This window comes from Mya arenaria, chromosome 9 (genome assembly GCF_026914265.1).
Source record: "Mya arenaria isolate MELC-2E11 chromosome 9, ASM2691426v1".
NCBI classification, from domain to species: domain Eukaryota; kingdom Metazoa; phylum Mollusca; class Bivalvia; order Myida; family Myidae; genus Mya; species Mya arenaria.
In genome coordinates this window covers 67,872,268-67,898,211 of record NC_069130.1, presented here as the reverse complement: position 1 = coordinate 67,898,211, position 25,944 = coordinate 67,872,268, and the positions used below count along the sequence as shown (strand labels likewise).

Here is a 25,944-nt window from a genome sequence, read left to right as displayed (position 1 = left end):
AGTTTGAGGGCCATGGATACAGGCATTCACAAGTTATCAAACAGACAATATTTTTTTATTCAAGGTCACTGTGACCTTGATCTTTGACCACATGACCCCTAAAATCATAAGGGGTCATCTACAGATCAGACGCAACATCAAATCATGTTTGAGAGCCATGGGTGCAGGCATTGTCGAGTTATTACTCGAAACATTTTCGCATTCAATGTCACTGTAAACTTGACCTTTGACTCGATGACTCCTAAAATCAATAAGGGTCATCTTCTGGTCAGGCCCAACTTTCATGTCAAGTTTGATGATCATAGGTTCAGGCATTGTTGAGATATCACATGGAGAAGATTTGTTAACCTTTTTGCGTTAAATGTTACTGTGACCTTGGTCAGATGACCCCCAAAATCAAGAGGGGTCATCTACTGGTCAGGCCCAACCTCCATGTCAAGTATGAGGGCCATAGGAGCAGGCATTGTCGAGTTATCACACAGAAAACCTTTTACCATTCAAGATCACTGTGACCTTGACCTTCGCCCGATGACCCCCAAAAATAGGGATCATCAACTGGTCAGGCCCAACCTCCATGTCAAGTATAAGGGCCATGGATGCATGCTATGTCGAGTTATCACACGGACAACCTTTTACCATTCAAGGTCACTGTGACCTTGACCTTTGGCCCGATGACCCCTAAAACAATAGAGGTCATCTACTGGTCAGGCCCAACTTCCATATCAAGTTTGATGACCGTAGGTCTAGGCACTGTTATCACTCGGACAAGCTTTAAAATGATTTACCATTAAAGGTCAGTGACCTGGACCTTTGACCCGATGATTCCTTAAATCAATATGGGTCATCTACTGGTCAGGCCCAACCTTCATGTCAAGTTTGATGACCATACGTCCAGGAATTGTTAAGTAATCACTCAGACAAGCTTTGGTCTAACGACGGACCGACCGACCGACTGACATACTGACCGACATGTGCAAAGCAATATACCCCTCTTCTTCGAAGGGGGGCATAACAAACGGGGATCACTAAATGTTAATCGACATGGAAGATAACTGCTCTGGAATTTGCTGAATTACTTGCGTTTTATCCTTGGAACAAAACAAAACAAGAACCGTTAGTCAAGATCTGTTGAATGTTTAATAGAACTCTAAAAACTATGAAATAAAGTAACTATGATCACTACATTTACTGAATATTAAAAGGATATATAAGATTGTCGAAATGATAAAGCAAGGCTAAGATTAAAACATTTTCCATCCTCTATATAATATAAGCAACAATGTACACTATATTAGATATTACACATTATATATGCTTGGTACATAGTTTACACTTACTCCTTACATAAAACACACATACATATATATGTGAAGGAGTGGGAATATTGCCTAATTTGATAGAACTAAACTCTAAAACTCTATATATATGATTTATATAATATATTTTAGAAGAAAGTATTGCTATTTCGTCATTGCAATGCTTCGAGTGCCATAAAACAGAAAAAAAGGAGAAAAAAATCAAAACATTGACAATGTTGACCTGATCTATTGACTATGGACTATAAATAGTCTCAAGAAGTACACAAGTTTGTTCAAGCAACAAGGATGATTATATAACAACCAATTTCCTTTGCTTTAGTATAAAGTAGACAAGTACAATCAATGAATCATTATAAATTATGAGATACTGTGAAAAAAATGAAGCAATCAACACTTGTACCATTTAAATAAATTAAAAAAAATAAAACACTTTGGTCAAAGGACACGCCAGTGGAGGAAATGTTGAGCATCCTTAAATAGAGCAATATTCTCCCCAACAAATATGTATATAATTATTTGATGGGAAATTAACAGAGGGTTATTGTTTGTTTCAGTGTAAGATAGCAATAAAAATCAAAAGACACAAATGGCATAGTCATGAGTGAAATAATTACTGTTGTCTTCATGTGGTGATTTTTCTTGCTGAAATACACTGAAACAATATTATTTTCTTTTTATATATGCTAGAAAGGATATAAAATGACATTTGATTGTAGTTTTTCAAAAACATCATCAAATTGTATGTGAAATGAAAGTCATTTAAAAAATGTCAACATTTTAATAATGTCCTACCCCTGAAAAATATCAAATTGAATATATGTTTTGAAACATTGAAATATAATTTTTATTTCACTGATAAACATCTATAAACCTCTGAAAAGCATAAAAAGATTCATCTTCCCCAAAAATTAAAGAAAAAATATTATCATTATAAAATAGCTAAGATTTAAAAGGTAAAATAATCACTTAATAACTAGTCTGATAAGCCATTGTCTACAACAAAAGACATGCTGAATACAACAAGCAAATATGCTGGAGAAAGATGAAGCTTTTGACATATTATAAATACTATATCTTTAAAATAGTATTCCTTTCCATTTCAACTAGAAAAGAATAATATGTTGAAGATATAGTATAATACAAGGCTTTATCATAATAGTTCTCAATTCTATTCAAAATAATCACAGTTAAGGAATTCATCATAATCATTAAAATAAATGTGAGTTTATTCAATAAAATATAAATATATGAGCTCTGTTTAAATGTTCACATAACCCTTACCACATAAGTAAATGGGAATAAAATGAACTCCCAGAATAAAATGAACTCCCATTAAGAAACTGATTAAGGAGGAAAGTAGTTTCATGAAAGATGATGAAAAATACTATTTATGCTCATAAAACTGAACGTGGAACAGCAGGAACATATTTACAATTGTATGCATGAAGTTGGAATAATTTAAAATCAGATTGAAATTGCAAAAGCATATGACATGTACATATTGATATACAACAAAAGAATATATCTAAAATACAAACACGTGTTTACATATAAAGATAATGCTGTTCATTGGAATAAGAAGACAAATATACATATATCATCAATAACACCCATTGAAGGCCACACTAATGTATTTTCATGTTTAGCATCAAGCTAAATCTTTAAAAACCAACCTGCCCTTTAAAACACACAGATAAAGCATTTTGAAAAACACAACAAGGCGAAGATTAATCCAGGGTCTGTATTCAAGAACGTTTTCACTCAAGTTTCAGACTTAGGCTTAATTCCTTAAATGTTTCAAAATATCTATAATGTAACTTTTTTGGACCAAAGGTGCGCCTGATTATAAAACAGGTGGTTTGTGACAGTCAACACATTTTGTTTTCATCTTTGCTATTGAATAACATTTTTACAACAAAATTAAGATCTGGCTTCTTCTGTGTTTGAGTCTCAAAGTTGGGCTCAAAATTGTAGAGAATATTGGCCCAAAGAAATGTATAAAAATGTGTACAAAAATATCAGAACATGTTCAACAAGCACATTGTTTCAGAATAATCCCATACAAAAAAAGCATTAACGAATATAGACATCTGTATTTATATAGACATCTGTATTTATATAGACATCTGTATTTAAGGCTTAAGATTTAAGAAAACATATAATTATCATTAAGAAAACATATAATTATTATGGATAAATGGTTATACTCTCCTAACACTTTATTTCATGTATTGTTTTAAATGATACAAATTGTATTTATATACCAAGTACATTGATATTTGGATAACCATTGACTATACAAATATCATATATATGTAATACTGTTGAGAACAGAAGGGCTTATTGCCTAATGTTTTTGCAAGAGACTTATTTAAATTTTAGCATCAAGTTCAATTTGCCTCTCATTTAGTGTCCTTTTGTTAAATGATTATGTCGGTAAAAAACTATACAAAGCATATGTTTTAAATGTTACATGAACTCTGACTATAAACAAATATTGACTTGACTTGATTTGAAGTTTACAATCCTTGTTGTTGGCCGAATGTCAAAATGGGCATCATTCATGATGATTTTTTTCTGAAAGATGTCAAAAGTTAACATGCATGCAAATTTTAAACATAGAAATATAACAGTATGGCGTTCAACAATTAATGGATTTACACAATCAATTCCCACATAAAATGGTTGTCTAGATTAAACAAACAATAAAAAGAAATATAATTATCATTTAAAATATAATCACAGTTGCAAATCATGTAAAATAGTACTAACCTGTGAGTAAGACTTATATGTATCTTTTTGCTTTTAATAATGTAAGTTTGGAACAAAAGCATATTTCCGAGGAATTAAATCACCTATCAGGTGGTTATTCAATTCCTTAATTGGAATAAAGCAATGTTTTTAGCTTTCAAGAAAAAAAAATAAATAAATAATATAATTAAGGCAAAAATTCACAATTTCAGTATTTGATCCATTAGTTCTTATATATAACTGATATGCCAGGAAATCTGCTTAGCCTTGTTCATTTATTTTTATTCACAGAAAATCCCTCAAATTTAATATGCATTCTTTATAATATTTCATGACACTTAAATGTACATTTAAAACTTCATTAAATCAAAGAAAGGCCTTCAACATCATTTTGTGACATGTGTCATATATTATGTTCTAAATCGTATTATTTATTTTTGTTCCCCATTTCCTGATTTTTCACAAAAAACTTCCTGTTTATTGAAATACGTTTCAAGATGTTTTAAAGTAAAGCAAGTAAAATATAACATTAAAGGTTGTGCTGCTTGCAAGCAAAAAAGTCCAGATAACGCATACGTAAGTTTATGGGTAACATCCTCCTTCACAGGAAAAGAAACAACAGAAAATTATATAAATAAAAAAAATAATGGTTTTTTATCCTCTGTCCCATAAAAAACAATAATAAATTTGTTCCTTAATATTTGCGTCATGTTTGTCAAATGGCACACAAACATTCAATCTCCCCCCGCCAATTTTTGTGTCATATGGACAGTGACATTCTTGTTGTGGTCGTTCCTGTTTTGGTCCCCCGGACTGTGCCATTCTAGTAGTGGTTGTTTCTGTTCTGGTTCCCGGACTGTTCAAAGTACATGAAGTCCTGAAATAACAGAGATGGGTGATTTAGTGAGGTTTTGATAGAACAAAACATAGGAAAGAATATTTGTTATATTTCAAGTGACTTTCCAGTCTGCTGAATGCATTCTGTTGCATAGTCTATTTGGGCCTAGGGGATCGCTAAATTCATTGGTTTTGAAAGCTTAAATTCAAATGTAGACTAAAAATATATGGAACTCTGCTGTGAATGAAATCAAGCATTACCCAAGATGTAACTTGAATACCACCCAAAACCCTTTTTCATGACCACAAAAGATCAATTGACCTTTCAATTTAAACTATTAAATTAATTTAAGCAAACTTAAGGCAAATAAGATGGGTTTTTTATGTATTCAAAGGAAACACTTTTCTGAAAATTGTTAAAAATATATCACAGTGATGAGTTGAGACATGAACCCTGATCTTTTTTAAAATATTGTGGTATGTAAGTTCCAAAAAACAGCAACAATTATTTTTCGGGCAGCTGGATCTGAACCCGGGTATTCGGGGTCAGCAGTCAGGGACCATTAAATCACAGTACAAAGTCTTATGAAAGATATGAACACAATTTAAAAATTATCAAAATTGAAATGGAGGTTGTCATTTTTTGCTATTAGCTAGTCAGGTATTGAGAAGCTCCCAAGAAGCCTTATTCAACCTGATGTACGTTTGTTTCCCTTGAAATAAACAAAGGACTAGCCTTAGCTGAGTATGACCCTTTAATTGTAGGTTGTATCCTGGTTAGAAACCATTGCTATTGTCTTTTCAGATGCAAATAGGTGGGACTGGAAACCACAACCTCTTGGATGACAGAGGGTCACTATACCAGAGGGTCACATAGACATAACATATTGATGTGTTTTTGGACAACTTGAGCATCATTAATCATTACAATTTAAGTGGAAAATATACAGTAGTACAGGAGCACTAGTTAAGGAGCGGTACATGTGAATCTTGTCCTTACAATCAAGAAGACAGCTCCGATCATGGTGGCCTTCATCTTCACATCAAGATCCATCGGGACTGAAATAACATACACCATTATAACAATGTTAGAGTATGAAATAACAATTGTACACCATTATAACAATGTTAGATTATGAAATAACGCACACCATTATAACAATGTTAGAGTATGAAATAACACACACCATTATAACAATGTTAGAGTATGAAATAACACACACCATTATAACAATGTTACAGTATGAAATAACACACACCATTATAACAATGTTAGAGTATGAAATAACACACACCATTATAACAATGTTAGAGTATGAAATAACACACACCATTATAACAATGTTAGAGTATGAAATAACACACACCATTATAACAATGTTAGAGTATGAAATAACACACACCATTATAATAATGTTAGAGTATGAAATATTAAACATACATCATTATAATTTATTACAATGAACAATATAATAGTGCACGGATCTTTTACACTGGCCATATTCTGTGGGGCTAAAAAGGCGAATGTAGCGAAAATGGCAAACACTGCATAAACCATTTTGAAATCTTAAATGACTACTAAGTACTATGGACTTTGTACTCACATGACACTCCAAAGTTATCTGCGTCAGTGAAGTACTCCCTGACCGCACCGCTCCACTGCTTGCTGATCTTTCCCACCTCTGTCGTGCCATCCTTTGAATGTATCTGGGAAAATAGAAATAAAATTCTTACTAAGTGTGACATTAACGACACTTCATCAATGTTGGTAAATACTTCCAGACAATTATGCCAGTCTTAAAATACACTTGGGGAAAATGGAAGTAAAGTCCTTAAAATTTATACATGTTAATGAGGATGTCAAAGTTAAATACCCTTCTTGCTAATAGTCAAGAACTCTCAGACCTTACCACTCTATTGTTTGTCCATCTAAACCATTGCTGAGCTGCCGTCCTTTAAAATGCCACATTGAAGAAAATGCTAGTTAGAGTTGTTAATATGTAATAAGGGATCCGCTGTACAAACATGTTGTCATAATATCATTTTGGTCTTATTCAAAGGGGGATTTCTGACCAACTACTAATACGTAAAATAATTTAACGAAAAAATGATATTGCTAAAGTAATGTGTAACGCAGTTTGTGTTTTTGTTAATTATTTCAACTAGAAGCAAATGTGAAATGACTTTTTTGCAATCTTTCAGGGACAGAAAGCCTTTTATGATATTTCAATACATGTATGTTGTTTACAAATATTCTTTTTTATTCCAAAAACACCCTTTCAAATGAGTACCAATTGATCGGGCAACCAGGCATCCAGAATTGTCAATTTTGTACACCCAATTTTATATCACTAATGCACCCATAGAGGAATGTTCTTCTCCAACATGCCTTTTCTTTGCTTAGATGTTCGGTCAAAAATGCCCAGTATATGTACTACATGGGTAGATGGAAATAGGCCAAGTCTACAAAAAGTAGCACAGTGGAACCCTGTTGGCTTGAACTCACATGGCTCAATTTCCTTGTTGACTCGAACTGGAAATAAAAGACTGATTTCTTCTAAGCTTGGCTCAAATTTTGCGGGACTCGAATTTTCACCCATAACTGTGATTTCGAGCCAATGGGATTAAACTGCATTTTCAAATTGGGCATTTATACATGGGCATGTCAAGATTTTTTAAGTAGTATGACAGTGAAATATATTTTAAACCATTAACAAGAATACTTAAATCATAACTGATCATGCATGCTGGTGTTTTTCTGGACTTTTGTTTGCTGCAGCTCTCCTAACAGTCATTCTTGAATAAATTAATAGCTTAATAGAATTTTCAATACGCTGCCAAATACCGGAATAAATAGTATAAGTCCCTCAAAATATAGGATAAAGTCTTCTACATGAACTGAAACTCACTATGAACTCCACATCTGGACAACAGGGTCCAGAGATAACACACATGGGACCCTTGATAGTTAAGATTTCCTCCCTGGACGCGTTCATGATCGCATACTTCGGTTCAATACAGCTCTGCCTGGAAAGCAATAGATTGGCAAATTACAAAATGCATAAGCATGTAACTCGTTGGTCACCAATTATTGTTATCATGTTAATTCATATCATGCCAGCAAGTCTTATACTACTATGTTTGATTTGCCAAATAATTTGTTGAATGCATAACCATAGGGCTTTATAAAGTTTTCATTTGTTTAAACCATTATGAATATTCCAAAAATATAGATTATTTTGTTCATTTTTTATTTATGACAAGACAAATTTATGAAAAATCTCAATTTATGAAAAATCACTTGTGAAAATAATACAAGGATGAATCTACAGTTATCTGCAATGTTGAGATTTCAACATGAAACTACATTATGACATCTTGACAGGACAAAATTGTCTTACTGTTGAAGCACATATCCCACGACGGTCCCAGGAGGACTCTCAACAACCACTTCATGGGCCAACCCCTCAGTACAAGCACACCACGGGCAGCCAGCGCAGCATTTAAACTCCCTCGTCACTCGAACAACCTCCTGAAAAAGGCAGATGTGGAATTTTAGCACTTTAAGACAAAATATGAAGAAAAACTCTACTCAAAGGTTAAATCTCGACAAGCTGGACGTATAAATAAATTTCTTAACCTAGCGCCTTGGTACACACACACACACACACATGGGACAGACAGACAGCAAAGCATTCCTTTTCCTCCCAAAAGCCCTCATCTACTTCAGTGTGGGGGGGAGGGTATTTCATTCAGTGTGGGGGGAGGGTATTTCAAGAATCAATGGAGCAGTTTTGTACGTAGGAAAGAATTAGAGCATGAGTGTGAAATTTTCCTTTGGTTATCAACATTAAAATAGGTTGCGATCTTCCTTGAAATAATAAAATAAGTTGCGATCTTACACTTAAGAAACTATGTTTCTTTTTTTTTTATATGCTTTACAAGAGCAAGACTATCACAAAATATGCCTGTCCTTATTTTAGGACACCATGTTTGGTGATAAGTGGTTTAAAGTTAATAAACTTAGTGAGAAGACACTGTAAGGACAGTTTTTGCCAATTCAAGGGTCATAACTCTGGAGTTACTGAGGCACTATGGCTGGTTATAAAACCTGACAATGATATTTTGTCCATATACATTCTGACTAAATTTGGTGATGAATGGACAAATGCTTCTAAAGTTATTGATTGGACAAGACCACTTTAAGGTAATTTCTGTAACTAAAGGGCTATTACTCTTGGGGGAATAAATCGATATGGCTGGTTATCAAACTTGTCAGAGATATTATGCCCGATTACATATCGCCTAAATTGGGTGATGATTAGACAAAGGCTTCAAAAGATATTGAGCTGACAAGACCTATTTAAGGTAATTTTTATTATTAAGGGGCAATAACTCTCAAGTGACCATATACGGCTAGTTATCAATCTTGTCTGAGATACTATGCTAAAACACATTCTGATCAAATTTGGTGATTGACTAAGGTTTCTTAAATTATTGAGCGGACAACACACGGTACACAACCAGCCCGCATGCCCCTCCGCCCTTACACTGCAAGTAAAACTATAATTATAAAACAGGCATACCAAAAGAAAATGACAATTGAATATAGTTTTTAAGAAATTTGCCCTCAATGGTAAAGGAACGTGGTGTCATTTTGTAAATGATGTCGTTGAAATTATGTCCAAGCCCTGTGCACACCAAGGTTTTCTTTGAATCTGAGGGCGTTTTAGAATTTCAAAAGGGTGAAAAATATCAATATGTTTCTTCACTCTTTAAAACAGTGAAATATCAATTTGATATCACTGATTAATCTCTCTAAACCACTGGAAAGCATTATATTTTCAGCCAATCGTATCAATCATAAATGTTTTTTACAATTATTAATTTAACTATCAACAATGACAGTTATAGCTATTGTCACTAAGTACCAGTACAATCAATTGACTTGTGAAGTAGTGATGTATTATGGGGTTGAACTGATTTTCAAATCAAGTCCATCTACCACGGCCTGTAAACGCCAGCTCCACCACTTTATGGTGGTGCAAAGAAAAAGAGCTGTCGACACTTCCGTGGTGGAGCTGTGCCCTATGTTTACATGAACAAACGTGAGTATGATTTATATTTTATTTGATAATTTCATTTTACTGACATATTTCGAAAATCGGAGAATGTGGTACCGTGTAAGAACACTTCTACTGTAGGCTGGTTACTATTTCGTTTCAATATTGTGCAAACTGTGGTGTCAGGAGCTTTCCTCCCGAATCGGACTTGTGCATATTTTGTGATCTGATTGCATAGCAAGTACATTTCGGTGCTTATATATGTAAATATAGGGCACAGCTCCACCACGGAAGTGTCGACAGCTCTTTTTCTTTGCACCACCGCAAAAGGGTGGAGCTGGCGTTTAGAGGTCGTGAACTACATGGATTTCCAACGCAGTGTTTACCTGTCCAAGGTTATCAGTGATGTGGATGGTAAATCCACGTTGTGGTCCACAGCACTGTCTTGCACACATATCAGACTCTGTAATAGCAAGGATGGGACATATATTGGGTCAGACTCTGTAAGAGCAAGGATGGGACATATATTGGGTCAGACTCTGTAATAGCAAGGATGGGACATATATTGGGTCAGACTCTGTAAGAGCAAGGATGGGACATATATTGGGTCAGACACTGTAGTAGCAAGGATGGGACATATATTGGGTTAGACTATGTAGTAGCAAGGATGGGACATATATTGGGTCAGACTCTGTAAGAGCAAGGATGGGACATATATTGGGTCAGACTCTGTAAGAGCAAGGATGGGACATATATTGGGTTAGACTATGTAGTAGCAAGGATGGGACATATATTGGGTTAGACTATGTAATAGCAAGGATGGGACATATATTGGGTCAGACACTGTAGTAGCAAGGATGGGACATATATTGGGTCAGACTCTGTAAGAGCAAGGATGGGACATATATTGGGTCAGACCCTGTAAGAGCAAGGATGGGACATATACTGGGTCAGACTCTGTAAGAGCAAGGATGGGACATATATTGGGTCAGACACTGTAGTAGCAAGGATGGGACATATATTGGGTCAGACTCTGTAAGAGCAAGGATGGGACATATATTGGATCAGACTCTGTAGTAGCAAGGATGGGACATATATTGGGTCAGACTCTGTAAGAGCAAGGATGGGACATATATTGGGTCAGACACTGTAGTAGCAAGGATGGGACATATATTGGGTCAGACTCTGTAAGAGCAAGGATGGGACATATATTGGGTCAGACACTGTAGTAGCAAGGATGGGACATATATTGGGTCAGACACTGTAGTAGCAAGGATGGTACATATATTGGGTCAGACACTGTAGTAGCAAGGATGGGACATATATTGGGTCAGACTCTGTAGTAGCAAGGATGGGACATATATTGGGTCAGACACTGTAGTAGCAAGGATGGGACATATATTGGGTCAGACTCTGTAAGAGCAAGGATGGGACATATATTGGGTCAGACTCTGTAAGAGCAAGGGTGGGTCATATATTGGGTCAGACTCTGTAGTAGCAAGGATGGGACATATACTGGGTCAGACACTGTAGTAGCAAGGATGGGACATATATTGGGTCAGACACTGTAGTAGCAAGGATGGGACATATATTGGGTCAGACTCTGTAGTAGCAAGGATGGGACATATATTGGGTCAGACACTGTAGTAGCAAGGATGGGACATATATTGGGTCAGACTCTGTAGTGGCAAGGATGGGACACATATTGGGTCAGACTCTGTAATAGCAAGGATGGGACATATATTGGGTCAGACACTGTAAGAGCAAGGATGGGACATATATTGGGTCAGACTCTGTAGTAGCAAGGATGGGACATATATTGGGTCAGACACTGTAATAGCAAGGATGGGACACATATTGGGTCAGACACTGTAATAGCAAGAAATGGGACATATATTGGGTCAGACACTGTAATAGAAAGGATGGGACATATACTGGGTCAGACATTGTAATAGCAAGGATGGGACATATATTGGGTCAGACTCTGTAGTAGCAAGGATGGGACATATATTGGGTCAGACTCTGTAGTAGCAAGGATGGGACATATATTGGGTCAGACACTGTAATAGCAAGGATGGGACATATATTGGGTCAGACCCTGTAGTAGCAAGGATGGGACACATTTTGGGTCAGACACTGTAATAGCAAGGATGGGACATATATTGGGTCAGACACTGTAATAGCAAGAAATGGGACATATATTGGGTCAGACACTGTAATAGAAAGGATGGGACATATATTGGGTCAGACACTGTAATAGCAAGGATGGGACATATACTGGGTCAGACATTGTAATAGCAAGGATGGGACATATATTGGGTCAGACTCTGTAGTAGCAAGGATGGGACATATATTGGGTCAGACACTGTAATAGCAAGGATGGGACATATATTGGGTCAGACACTGTAATAGCAAGGATGGGACATATATTGGGTCAGACACTGTAATAGCAAGGATGGGACATATATTGGGTCAGACTCTGTAGTAGCAAGGATGGGACATATATTGGGTCAGACTCTGTAATAGCAAGGATGGGACATATATTGGGTCAGACTCTGTAGTAGCAAGGATGGGACACATTTTGGGTCAGACACTGTAATAGCAAGGATGGGACATATATTGGGTCAGACACTGTAATAGCAAGAAATGGGACATATATTGGGTCAGACACTGTAATAGAAAGGATGGGACATATACTGGGTCAGACATTGTAATAGCAAGGATGGGACATATATTGGGTCAGACTCTGTAGTAGCAAGAAATGGGACATATATTGGGTCAGACACTGTAATAGAAAGGATGGGACATATACTGGGTCAGACATTGTAATAGCAAGGATGGGACATATATTGGGTCAGACTCTGTAGTAGCAAGGATGGGACATATATTGGGTCAGACACTGTAATAGCAAGGATGGGACATATATTGGGTCAGACACTGTAGTGGCAAGGATGGGACATATATTGGGTCAGACTCTGTAGTAGCAAGGATGGGACATATATTGGGTCAGACACTGTAATAGCAAGGATGGGATATCGGTCTGCAACTGATGGCACTAGCTTCAGCTGAACATCATATTCAAGATGCCTACTACTGCACCCATCGCAGTGTTTTAATAGACAGGAAAAATTTGTCAAACATGATTGAGCAGAATTAAACTTGTTGTGTACAATATTCAAAGTGAACAGAACAACAGTTTCTCTTAATTAAAATCAAGAGCTGTCATAGAGACAGCGTGCTGGCCTATTCTGCCAGTTTAAGGATTGCAAGCTTTTGTGGGACATGCATGCATCACTGTTAAATTAGATGACATGCAAATCCATAACCAGTATAAAATAAATGGTGAAAAATTGCATTATAGGAGTTATAATATTTGTTTGTATAAAGTTTCAATGCCATAGAGTTATCTTACTTAAAAGATTAAGAAGGTTGGATGGTTGGGAGCCCTTTATAAAGTTCTAATACGGTATGCAAAATTATTATACATGATGAATTTGTTTAGATATTAATGGGCCGATTGCTCAGAACTTTGTTAAAGTTAACAATGTTATTAACGTCATCGTTGTTAAATTTCAAGTCAATATTGCTCTGTAAGTTTCACAGATACACAGATGATTTGCAGTATTCCTAACAGGTGAGACAACTGTTTCAGCCGTACTTGTTCTGTTTAAATATATGAGCATATCATCAAATAGTTCACCTTTAAATCTTTGAGGTTTTGCATGTAACCACAATGAAGTCATTGGCCCGATTGCTCAGAACTTTGTTAAAGTTAACAACCTGATTAACAACATCATTGTCTTTAACAAAGTTCTGCACAATCGGGCCAATGACTTTAATGTGGTTACATGCAAAACCTCAACCAGAATTTCTAGGTCAAATAAAATACAGCCATAATAAGCATTATTAACAATAGAGAGTTATCTAACCTGGTTATTCAAGAAGGTATGATGGTTGAGTATTGTTGTATGAAGTCTCAATGCAACACTTCAAATAGTTGCTAATATATACATGTGTACTTACATACAAAACAATAACCAGAATTTCAAAGTCCAATACTATATTGCAATAACTTGCATTATTTGCAGGTTGGAGATATCTAATTACCGGTAAGTAAATGAAGTAGGATGGATAGTTGTGAACACATGTCTTAATATGTATTTGATGAGATATTGACGTAAATGTGGTTACATATAAAAACTTAACCAGAATTTTCTAATTTGAATAATAAAGGCCCATAATATAAAAAAAATCAAATTAGTGTTATCTAACTTGATTATTTATGTGCATGTAGGTTGATAGTTGGGAACACATGTCTAAAGTTTCAATGCAAAACTTACAAGTAAAACAGTGAAACTTTCATGCAAAATGGTGAAAACCTTAACTAAGGTGTGTGGCTGACACCGACACTGATGCTAGGATGAATAGTATAGCTCTATTCTTTGAATAGTCAAGCAAAAATGAACAAGTTTCAGACCAATTTTGAAAAAAAATTCAGTTTCTGAAATGGAACTGATGGGGTTGAACACTTATCAAACTCCCACGTTCAGTCTTAAAGCTGACATTTTAGAGCATATTTGGTGCATTTTATAAACTTCTTCATAAAAACAATGACATTTTCATTAAGATGCTTTTGAAGCTGCTTACAAATGAAACTACGGACATCTTATTTACATATTGGTAAATAGAAGCAAGTGGGATACCTTAGAGAAGAAAGTTGGCACTTTTAAGTGTAAATTGTAATAGTCACACTGAATTTCGTAACTTAAAAATCCACAATCAAAGTTTACAAAAATGCAAAAGAATATCCAATACATTAAAATTCGCATACCTTCTGCTGCAAAGTAGACCTGCTGTCCTACACTATTCTGGATCTTGTATTTGTTGGCTGACTCCCAACCAGTCAGGGCTGAAAACAGGTCAAATACACTCTAAAATATAAATTAATGACAATAAAACTAGTCCTAAATAACTGCTTAAATAAAAAGAGTAAACTGAAAGGCTTATTGTTATGGAAGTTGAATTGGGTGTTAACACCAACAACCTGTATACAAAATTGAAAATTCTGCCAATAGATATTTCATCTTGCCTTGAGAATCCACATGGAGTACAATCACATTCAAGTATTTAAACTGGATGGCAGCCCCACTTCTTGGCCAAGCTGATGCACTATATTTATCAACCAGAGTGCCACGGAGCAAACGCTGATGCCCACTTATTCTTATAAGACAAAAGGAGCATAACCCAACACTTCTTAAGAGTTATATGCCTTGATTCACATACTAGTGCACATTCTCATTGGAAATTTGTTTACAATGTTTTATGTGATTTAGGCTGTCATGTAAACTTCCTTTAAAAAGTAGAGAAAAGTAGGAATACAATTTGCCAAAAAGTAGGAAAAATAAGGAAATTGTACCAAAAAGTAGGAGTTGTACATACCTTTGGGCAGGACTTTATATTACTCACAGACATGAAGTGCAAACTAGAAAACATCTTGAAGAGACTGCATAGACTGGTATTTTGGCTCTCATTCATATTTCACCTTGGTGTTATCATGAAGTAAGCAGCGATTGGCCCCCAGTCTGCAACCCCAGTCTGTACAGTCTCATCGAGATGACTCCAGCCTTCTATGCACTCCCAATTGAAAAGATCCTACAAATATACTGTATACTACCATTTTCTTCCTATTAATATAAGGTATTTGTGAAAAACACAATTTGAACCAAAAAAGTAGGAAATTTCAGGAGTTTTGGACCAAAAAGTAGAAAAAGTCAAAAGAAATGTGCTGGTTCGCCGGACATGTCCGGCAAATTTGGTACAAGTCTGGCAGCTCTTTAGTAAATGACAGTCATATTGACCGTCATATTTTGAGAGGACTCATTAGCAAAAGTACCTAAAAGCGAATTGATATTTCACATCACAAAACATCGAAAAAATAGCCATTTCCGATATGGAATCATGATGTTGATTGCTAGAGATAAACAAGACAGTTTGATGCATTTGAACATCATGTTATTACAACTGATTTGATTGGTTCTTGGTTTGCAACAAGGCACAATCAAAATAGTCAGCACTCAATAATTATGCTTTGGTGTCAAAATGGCGACGATGTTGAACTTTTATGAAAATGCCAAAACAGGAAAGAAGCATACATGCCATACCCATCCTCTGGTCCCCCAGCAGGGGGTGAATATCCCCCACAATTAAAAAGTGTGTTTAAAATTACGCAATTTTTTCACAGGGTTGAATTATATTAAGATGTTTACAGTTATAATGCCCTTCCTGTCTTGAAGCTTAATTGGATTACAGAATAGGATTAAAATAACTAATAGACATTATGCTGTTCTTTGTCATGCCTCACCTACATGTTTACATACATGACATTGACCTTCATCGCCAATATAGGAAAATAACAGAACTTCAGAACCGAAACTAAAACTGAAAGTAGACAATTCGGATAAAATGACAAGTATTTATTAAAAAAAATTTTTTTTATTATTTATAGTGATGATGTTTTATTTTTTTGATAAATGCCAAAAGGAAATATTTTTATGAACTTAAAGTGCACTCTCACAGATTTACCGTTTTTACAACTTCTCTTCTATTTTTTGTCTTGGAAAGAGCAAATCTTTGTGTAACTATCTGTTAACCAATGATATAAGGTTGCTGACAGAAAATCCGATCGTAAATTTTCATATATCCGTTCAAAAATTAATGTTTATGGCTTAAACCATTACTAAGTAACGGTTTAAGAAAAATGCATAAAACATCAATTTTTGAACTTTAATATAAAAATCTGCGATCTTATTTTTTGTCAGCAGTCTTATATAACCTGTTTCCATGGATTTTCGCAAAAATCGGCTCGTTCCAAGACAAAAAACAAAAAAGTTGTAAAACGTTCAATCTGTGAGAGTGCAGCTTTAAACAAAAATTATGCATTTCCTTTTGATCAAATGCAAATGCAAACAAATCTGACTATTTGAAAATTATTGATATATTCATTCCATTCTCTCTAAGTCCGAAAGTCATCATTTCTGATAGGCAGCAGATTTTGTATCCAATTTTAGAGAAAGGTAAGCCCATTAAATTGTCCCTGAAACATATTTTTCTATGAAGTATTTATTTTATTATGTAATATGACAGTGACAGTGTCTCATAGTGTTGAAAAAAGGTGTAAACAAGGTGAATTGGCAAGTGCGCCATAGTGTTACGTTGCGATGATGAATATCCCCTGGTATGTGACCCAAATACCCTGGAATTCTGGATAAAATCCCCTAGAGGAGCCTTTCAAAAATACGAAGAAGAGAAAATGGCTTTTATTGTATACTATTTCATGACATGTTTGTTAGGACAGACAAATATTATTTTCGGACAGGCTAAAACTTCCAACATGCCAGTCCGGTGGAAAGGCAGAAATTTTACAATTTCGGGAAGACTGTGACAGCCTGTGTGATTTTGTGGAATGTTGATTAACTAACAGCCAAACTCAAATTGGTGTATGTCTTTTTCAAACTATCAAAAATTGTATGACTTTTTCAAGTTTCAAAGAGCATAACTTAACAATTACTAACACGAGAGGTATGGGCCTTCCTAAATATGTGCATGTTGTTACTAGTAACATGTGTAAATAAATATATGAATACCTAATAGTTATTAAATTATGGCCTAGTAAAGTTTGTGCATAACTTATCTTAAAGATGCACTCTCACAGATTGTCAGTCTTCTGTTTTTGTCTAAAAATCGACTTATTTTGGCATCAATACCTTCATTTCAGTCATATTAGATAACTCCCAAAAGAACAGGATCTCAACTGTTTGGTTAACTGTCAAAAAAATGTGTTTATCTCAAAGCTTTAGTTATGCTTTTAGCCATAACACATCAATTCACGTACATAAATTTGATAAACTGCTATCTGGTCTTCTGTCAGCCTTCTTATATCACTAGTCTCCAGACATTTCCGCAAAAATTGGCTTATTCCAAGACAAAATATAAAAAGAGTTGTCAAAACCATCAATATGTTAGAGTGCAGCTTAAACTATTATGGGGCATAACATGTTCTTTTAGCTAAGGTTATTGACCTTGCTACACATGTGCATTTTCTCATTAGTTACATTCATACAAAGTTTCGTGTGATTATAGTATTACATGAACAATCACATACCCTCCAGTAGCTCCACCTGTTGTTTCACAAGCAACTGGTCAATCTGACAGAGGTACTCCAGCCCTGGGGGACACCCAGGAAGACCCTCAGGACGCTGCATCCACTGCTGGGCAGCTGGCTGACCAGCTTGCTGACCCTGCATCGGCATACCTGCAAGTATAAACTAACAGTTTCAAAGATCTATTATATTTTTTTACAAGCTCTTATTTACACTGAGAAGCACATTTTAAAACAGAGAGATATTCTTGACAAAATTTAAAGTAGATTTAACCAAGTAATGTTTTCGTACACAATTTACAGCATTATTTTTATTTTTCTATATCAAAATGGTAATTTAGATCTAAGTTACCAAATATGTAAAGTTTACAGTATGTTTATAATCTTATAAAAGGTTCAAATCAAAATTTTGAGACTGATATTTTTTCTTAAGCATTTAATTATATAAAGGCAGGTAGAAGGGTGCTACAAAAGAACAGAGTGTCTGCAGGGTGCAGCACACTCCCATACATGTACCCCTAAAGCTTAATCATCCCTATATCCTTGTTTGGCCAAGTCAATGTACACTAGTTAATTACACAAACTCATTTATTCATGATATCTAAAAATATACAAGGGGCTTATTCCTCATTAAAAAGTTTGGTTACTGTCAATAAGGCTGGCCAAGGGGTTTGTAAAAATCCCTGGTCCTGAGGTCCATAACCAGTGTGACCATAATTATAAGCAGTAGCCATCATGGTCTATTCTAAATCACTTAATATACAAGTCAGATTAACTATTAATATCTTAGACAATGATAAGCTTCATACCTGGTTGAGGATATCCAGGTTGTCCATATGGCTGGGGAGGAGCTCCATATCCCTGTCCGGGAGGGCCATAACCTGGCTGACCATATGGCTGCTGGCCGTATGGGGGCTGACCATAGCCTGGCTGTTGTCCGGGAGGGGGTCCATAGCCCGGATGTTGTCCGGGAGGAGGTCCATACCCCGGCTGCTGTCCAGGAGGTCCATAACCTGGCTGCTGTGGAGCACCTTGGTAAACAAAAATACTAGGGATGCAAATGAATATTAGAATATTCGATCGAACGTTTCATATTCGAATGTCAAAATCGGTATTCGATGCTTTTTGTTTGGTAAATATAATAATAAACCTTTTTCCTACAACTGTGATGTTGTATCTATTGGCTTGCCTTGTTTTTACCACGACTGGCCCCTAATGCCAGAGGCGTGAACGTGATAACACTTTACATGCGTCATATGTTAATTAGGGACACGTAGTCGGAGACTATAAACAGTACCCGTTATTTTACAAAAACTGGCTATGAGACAGGTGACATCAAACAACTTTCAATTATTTTCGGTAAATTCTAATGACCATTAATAGATTATATACGAAATCGGCAACTAAAGTGGTGTCATGGCCGCCAATTTAGCTGTGCAATAGTGCGGAAATCGCCGTAATGATTATGGATGACATGTGCTAGTTATATGCTGTTTCCCATGTTTTGATATAACATTCGTGCTTTGAAATGTACCTGTATAGAATAGCAATTTAGGTAATTGTACAATAGATGAGTCAAAATTCAGAGTTATATTTAGTAGATGTCAATCCCAGAATGAGGCAGCTCATTCTACAGAACGACCCGTTGGTGAATCATGACATTCAACCAGGAATTTACATCTTCGGCTTTTTCAGTGGAATTTAAAATTTTCGTTTTAATTTGTTCAAAAGCTTTTGCTTTTGTTAGATTTTTTGTAAATGGGGAATTTCATTGCTAATGTTTGGGAAAATCAGGGTCTGTCGTTTATACCGGCTACCACGAAGAAGGGTTAAAATGCCCCGGCTATTACTAAAGCAAACAATAATAGTAGGTTACTACACTTCTTATACATTCATATTGGTAATCAAATATTCGATCGAAAGAATTACCGAATATTCGAAAAATCAATTTTGCCATTCGTTTGCATCCCTAAAAAAAAAAATATAAACTGGATACCAGGTTTTAACACTTTAACGCTTTACAGACGTCCTCAAGGAAATTCTGAATGTTTGATAGCAGGCTTGTTAAAAAACATTGTAGGAATAAAGGCTTGTTAATTAAAGTCTTATTTCGATAACTGCTAATATTGTCATATGAGAAAGAAAATGAAATAATTAAGATTTGAAAAAAATATACCATAAGCCGGAGGTTGTTTGTCAGTCATTTTCTTTTCTTGTTGCAACAGGAGATCTTATATCATTTACTGCTGAAAAAAACACATCTTATATCATTTACTGCTTAAAAAACAACACATAACCAACTTTTAAATACCTGTACATCCTGATCGATGCCTCTGCATTTATAATATTCTAACTTGAAGCTTATTAAACTGTGAAGCAAAACTAAATGATAATTGGTAAAAACTTGTGACCCAGTCCTTTGGAATCAAACAATATTTGGAAACAATTTTGTTTTTTGATATTGTACCCATCTTGAACTAGATAAATATATATATATATATATATAAAAGGACACGTAAATTTCAATGAACCATACCCCGCGTCACTATTACCTGATTACCTGCTTGTAATATCTGTGTAATATTTCGAAATCGATTTTTACATGTATGCTTGGCAAAGACACGCCCCAAAACGTTCAAAGTATCTAGTGAAGTCAATTTAGCACTAGTAAAATCATGAACACACTTTTTATTCATTAATTACATGAGCAAACACTTCCATATGACGCTTTTATTGAAAAGAAAATACTTACCTGTCTTTATTTTGGTTCACACTTTTTTTCGAACCGGAAGTTTACACATGATATTCGTCCTCTTATAGCTTCGAGCCCAAGATACGTTCGTACCAAAATTCTACGAACAACTTAGTCGGCGGGAAAAAAGATGCTGACATGAAACTCAGGGACTGATGTTAATTTGACAACATCTTCAAAACATATTATTATTTTATTTCAACGCATTATGTATTATAAATTGTAGACAACAGAATACGCATAAGTTGCGGTCCCTAGACTTACCGAAATACGATTATTTACCGAAAGACGGATAAAATTACCGAAAGACGCATGAAAGTTACCGAAAGACGCCTTCTAATGCATTTATTTTATTGTTTTTATATTAATATTATACAAATACATTACCAAACAAAATTTTAGAGAAAAATATTAAAATATAATGATGTAATAGGCAGTTGAAATTTCAGTGTTCGAGATCGAATTCCGCGTGCCGACTCGCCAACCGAAAGACAGATAAAAGCTTCCAAAATAATCAATTATTCCAATTAATGATGATCTCATAATATTCATATAACTAAAACACACTCATAAAAATGAAAAAGTTCATGAAAATATTTACTTATTGTTCAATTGAATAAAGACAATATGTCAGTGAAATAATTGTCTCCCTTCGCCAACCGAAAGACGATTTAACGCAGGTAAAAATAACTTATTAGTTGTTGTATTATGAAAATGATTATGAATTTGGATTCAAATAATAGAATTTATATTCTTATGGAAATGTTAGATCAATAAACAGCATTTGAAAGTATTTTGGAATATACTTGAAACATTGCCTTTGAAATAGGTCGAAAATGTCGCTAAAATCATTTTCTTTTAAACTAACTTAGATCTACAGTATAGTTCATGGCTTTCAAATTTTAATTTTTGTTTATATGAAAATTGAAAAAAGAAGTTTTTAAACAGCGAAGTTCTCATCTTCAGATAAATTAGCTTACTTATGGACACTAATAACCAGACCACACCAAATACACAAAATCAGGCGATGTTTAAAACAACATAATTATCACCCGGTATATGACACCCCACAAAGTAGCGGCACGGTTTTTGGGGGACAGTTTGGTATTATTGAAAGTGTGTTCATTTGGGTAAACCCTTTTCGGCTCTGTGACACGTGTTGAATAAATACAATAATAATTACGCATTAAAGGACCGCATTACGTGTACATTTATAATTGCGTGTGATTTTCACACAAATTGACGGCTTCATTTGAAGATTCATAAATAACAATCGCGAGTAAAAAGGTAAGTTATTGCTGTGAGTATTAAAGAAGTCCAAATTAATAGAACTTTACACTCTAAAATCATTAATGATGGATGAGTTTCCTTGTGCTATATGTGTTGTTGACTGTAGTAGTGATCAATGCATACATTGTTCTAATTGTAGGAATTGGGTTCATGCTAAATGTCCGAGCAAGACCTTAAGTCATGGAGTGCCAAAAACCTCAAATTTGTTTGTAAATCGTGTGCATATAGTGGATTATCATATGATGCCGGAAACTCACAACCCCAATTTTCCGTCATGTGGACGATGATGTCTGTTGACATAAGCAACTTTGTACCAAACCATTTTGTACCTTTAGTAAATGATAGCCAAATCACTGAGTTTGAACTTGTAAACACGTGACAGTTACTTGTTGAAATTCTGCTGTTTATTTGAGTTTATCAAGGTCTGCCCGCGCCCATTGGCTGCATTAATTATGGCTTGACCCCGCCGTGACGTTATCACGACTTAAATTGTGTTTAAATGCCATAAGTGACATGAGATAGAAGTGACAGCAATTCAGACATTGGAAGATTTGAAGAAACAGAGTGAGATACAAGAGATCCGGGTGCGATACTGTTGTGAATATAGGGTTTAACGAGCAGGCAGGTTTTGTCAGTTGAAGGGAGTTAACACTCTACTGTACTTCAAGCTGTAATTGATACGTTTAATGTTAGGTTGTTTCCCTTTGATGGTGCGCATGCGTGGAGAGGGACATGTGGAGGAAAATAAATGAGATTGTGAACACAATGTCGAGTTATGAATTAGACTTTATTCCCCTAAGAAGTGCTGATAAAACCATAAATACAACAATACCCTAGCTCTTTGCGAAGAGATATCCTGGTTCTTTAACGTGCTCGGTGTAAAGCACCGATACACGGGATACAACTTTCCTGGGTTGAACCAGTACTGAGTACATCACTTTTCCAAGCACTACCCTTTAAATGCCGAGCGCCAGGCAAGGGAGCTGCTTGTACCAACTTTTAACGTCTTTCGGTATGACGCGGCCCGGGATCGAACCCATGACCTCCCGCTCCGTAGGCGGACGCCTTAACCACACGGCCACGGAGACGGTAGGAAGTTCTGCTCCGAGCTCCTCTTTTATTAAAAGAACTTCTACGAACCGTGAGGTTGTATAGTGCTGAATTGGACCTGGGTGTAGAATTAAACTGTTAAAGGCCTACTTTAAGGAATGTATGGCATGATAATCCCCTGCTGTGCATCTCCTGTTTATTGCACTGGTGTCACAGTAGGTGCCAATTTGCCGTGTATTCGTCTTAAACCAATATAACAAGTGGTGTATTGAGATTCCTCAGAAAAACATCTTCACTTAAAAATAATATACTAAAATATATCTTGCGGGCATACATTCGGATATAATTTCAAGTCGCGCAACTGTGCGACTTGAAATTATATCCGAATGTATAAGGACACATCCAGATAAGTTCTGACTACATGGCGTCTAGGAAGTATTTAATAACAACATATGGAACGCATTAAGAGAAATTTGATGATCTTGGGCGGTATTCATAAAACTTCTTAAGTACTTTCTTAACTTTCCTAAAATGTTCACAGTCAAATTAAAAGAAAAGTATAAATGTTTTTAATATAAAAGTACTCCGATATTTTTTATAAAATCATTGAGATGAAGTATTTCAGATCATGTTATGAGGTTATTATATATTATGTCGAGAGAGGTACTTAAGTTAGGAAAATGACTTAATTAAGTTAGGAAATGATTAAGAAGCTCATGAAAATCGCCCCTGTTAAATGATCAATTAAAAGATTTGCTGTTTATCTCGGAAATTCAAATGGACCCATCTTATCGTTGCATTTTTTCTCTCTAAAATGCCAATTATAAATATCGTAAACGAAATAATAAACCCTTTGGGGGTAGTGTGGCAGCATTCATCCAATCAGATATATATATGGCGAAGAACAAACCTTAAAATGGAATGTCTAAAACAGAAGTGTAACTTTTAACAAATCAAAATGGATTTCATAATGTACATGAACATAATTTATACCTCCTCAACGTTCAGACATTGGAGCCTTCTGTGATAATCTTTAATCTATGAGTGATATAATCACAGATACACTTGATCTTTTGATGAGTAATATCGGAATGAAATTCACCATGAAACTTTATATCACAAATAGCCAATACGTTTAGATAAAAACAGTAAAGATATTTGGATTCTCCCGTTTTTGTCTCCTATGAGTGGTTAACGTGTTGGCATACAGATTTTCAACTCCAGATCGCGTCCCCCCCCATTTTTTTTTAAATCATATGAATATTTTTTCTTTAGAAATTCAATTAAAAGTATCTTTCACATGTCCATTGTTTTCTACTCTTAAGAAGTTCTATCAAACTGACTTTTGTTTACTATTATAATATGTGAATGTAAGAAATAAACTAACATTAAGGAAAACTCAGTGTGATTTAATGTCAGTTTCAAGACGTATTTTGATAGATGATTATATGTTGAATGCCGGCATCACATGGTAATATAACAGACTTATAAACCAGTTTATAGGTCAGAGGTAATGCACTAGTCAATTGTAAACACGGCCCCCAAGGTCCGGGGGTATACCGGGGATAGCCGGGAAAATGGACCGTGTTTTTAACTTCCAGGTGGTCCCGCAGTGCCGGGTGACTACGGTGGTTTTGTCTTTGCGTAAAATATAGCGAGGAATGGGCCTTACATAGGGCCCCTGGGTTGCGAGGACATTTGGCAGGGATTTTACCATCAGTACGTCCCCGCAGGACAGGGATTTTACATGGGGTTGGCTAGACAGAAAGTCAAAGTCCCCGCTTTTCCCCGGACCTGAGGGGGGCGTGGTTACAATTGACTGGTGCATAAGATATACTAGAGAGGTACTAAATTTGTACCTAAAATCGATACCTTAACATTTAACGCAGTTTATCAACTTTATAAGATGTATAAATGGATTCCGAAGTTCTTGAATAAAGGTTTGAAATGCATCAACGGTTTTGTACGTGTCATTGCAATACCTAAGTGAAATAACAGTTTTGATGGGGGTTGATGGCTGTGCCCCCCCCCCCCAGTTATGAATTCCTGGAGCCGCCACTGTACCCTGTTTAAAGGCACACGACTAAGACCGCACAGACACTGAACGAGGTAATATGAACAAACAACCAGACCATTCATAAAAAATCTTTAATAGTGGAAATGTCAGCGAAATAGTAGTTCACTGCAGATTTAAACTATAATTTGAGAACTCAGCTCACGCTTGACCCATACTGGCCATAATTATCAACAACGTGTCTAAGATCTCAAGCAAAACACACTAAGACGTCATAAACGAGAAACAGACAAAAACTGCAATGAAACAGGTCGTCTATAACTACATACTGGGGTACCGCCTTGGATAGGTCAATTGAAACGATATGGACCTCATTTTGGGGATTATGAGTTCTGTAGTCAACGACAAGATACAGATGATGACGACGACGACGACGATGGTGGTGGTGGTGGTGATGATGATGATGATGATGATGATGATGATGATGATGATTATGATGATGATGATGATGATGATGATGATGATGATGATGATGATGATGATGATGATGATGATGATACATGAACGGACCTATATCGAAATTATTTGATAATGTGAAAAAGGTTTACCTTAATATATGGTATATTAATCCCTTCGTAAACAGTTGAGCAGTTATCCGTTAACGACGGGAACAAACTTCATCCACATCCTAACATACGTTTGCGCATCTT

At 35.5% G+C, this 25,944-nt stretch overlaps 1 protein-coding gene across 7 annotated transcripts; it reads right to left on the bottom strand.

The window, feature by feature from the left end:
* Positions 1-1,118: 1,118 nt before the first annotated feature.
* LOC128246873 (phospholipid scramblase 2-like) lies at positions 1,119-25,912 on the bottom strand. Of its 7 annotated transcripts, none has more exons than XM_052965379.1 (11): positions 25,843-25,912; positions 20,305-20,374; positions 18,938-19,159; positions 18,132-18,281; positions 14,802-14,879; positions 10,357-10,433; positions 8,309-8,439; positions 7,817-7,934; positions 6,512-6,614; positions 5,908-5,966; positions 1,119-4,947 (listed from the first exon to the last, which is right to left on the bottom strand). In XM_052965379.1, exons 2-11 carry the CDS (start codon positions 20,330-20,332, stop codon positions 4,894-4,896), a joined length of 1,020 nt encoding a protein of 339 aa, XP_052821339.1. In that variant the 5' UTR covers positions 20,333-20,374; positions 25,843-25,912; the 3' UTR covers positions 1,119-4,893. The 7 variants fall into 7 exon arrangements, with proteins under 7 accessions (XP_052821339.1, XP_052821341.1, XP_052821335.1 ...); XM_052965381.1 differs by having other exon boundaries at positions 20,305-20,371; positions 25,843-25,887; XM_052965375.1 differs by lacking the exon at positions 25,843-25,912 and adding an exon at positions 20,881-20,955.
* Positions 25,913-25,944: the final 32 nt, after the last annotated feature.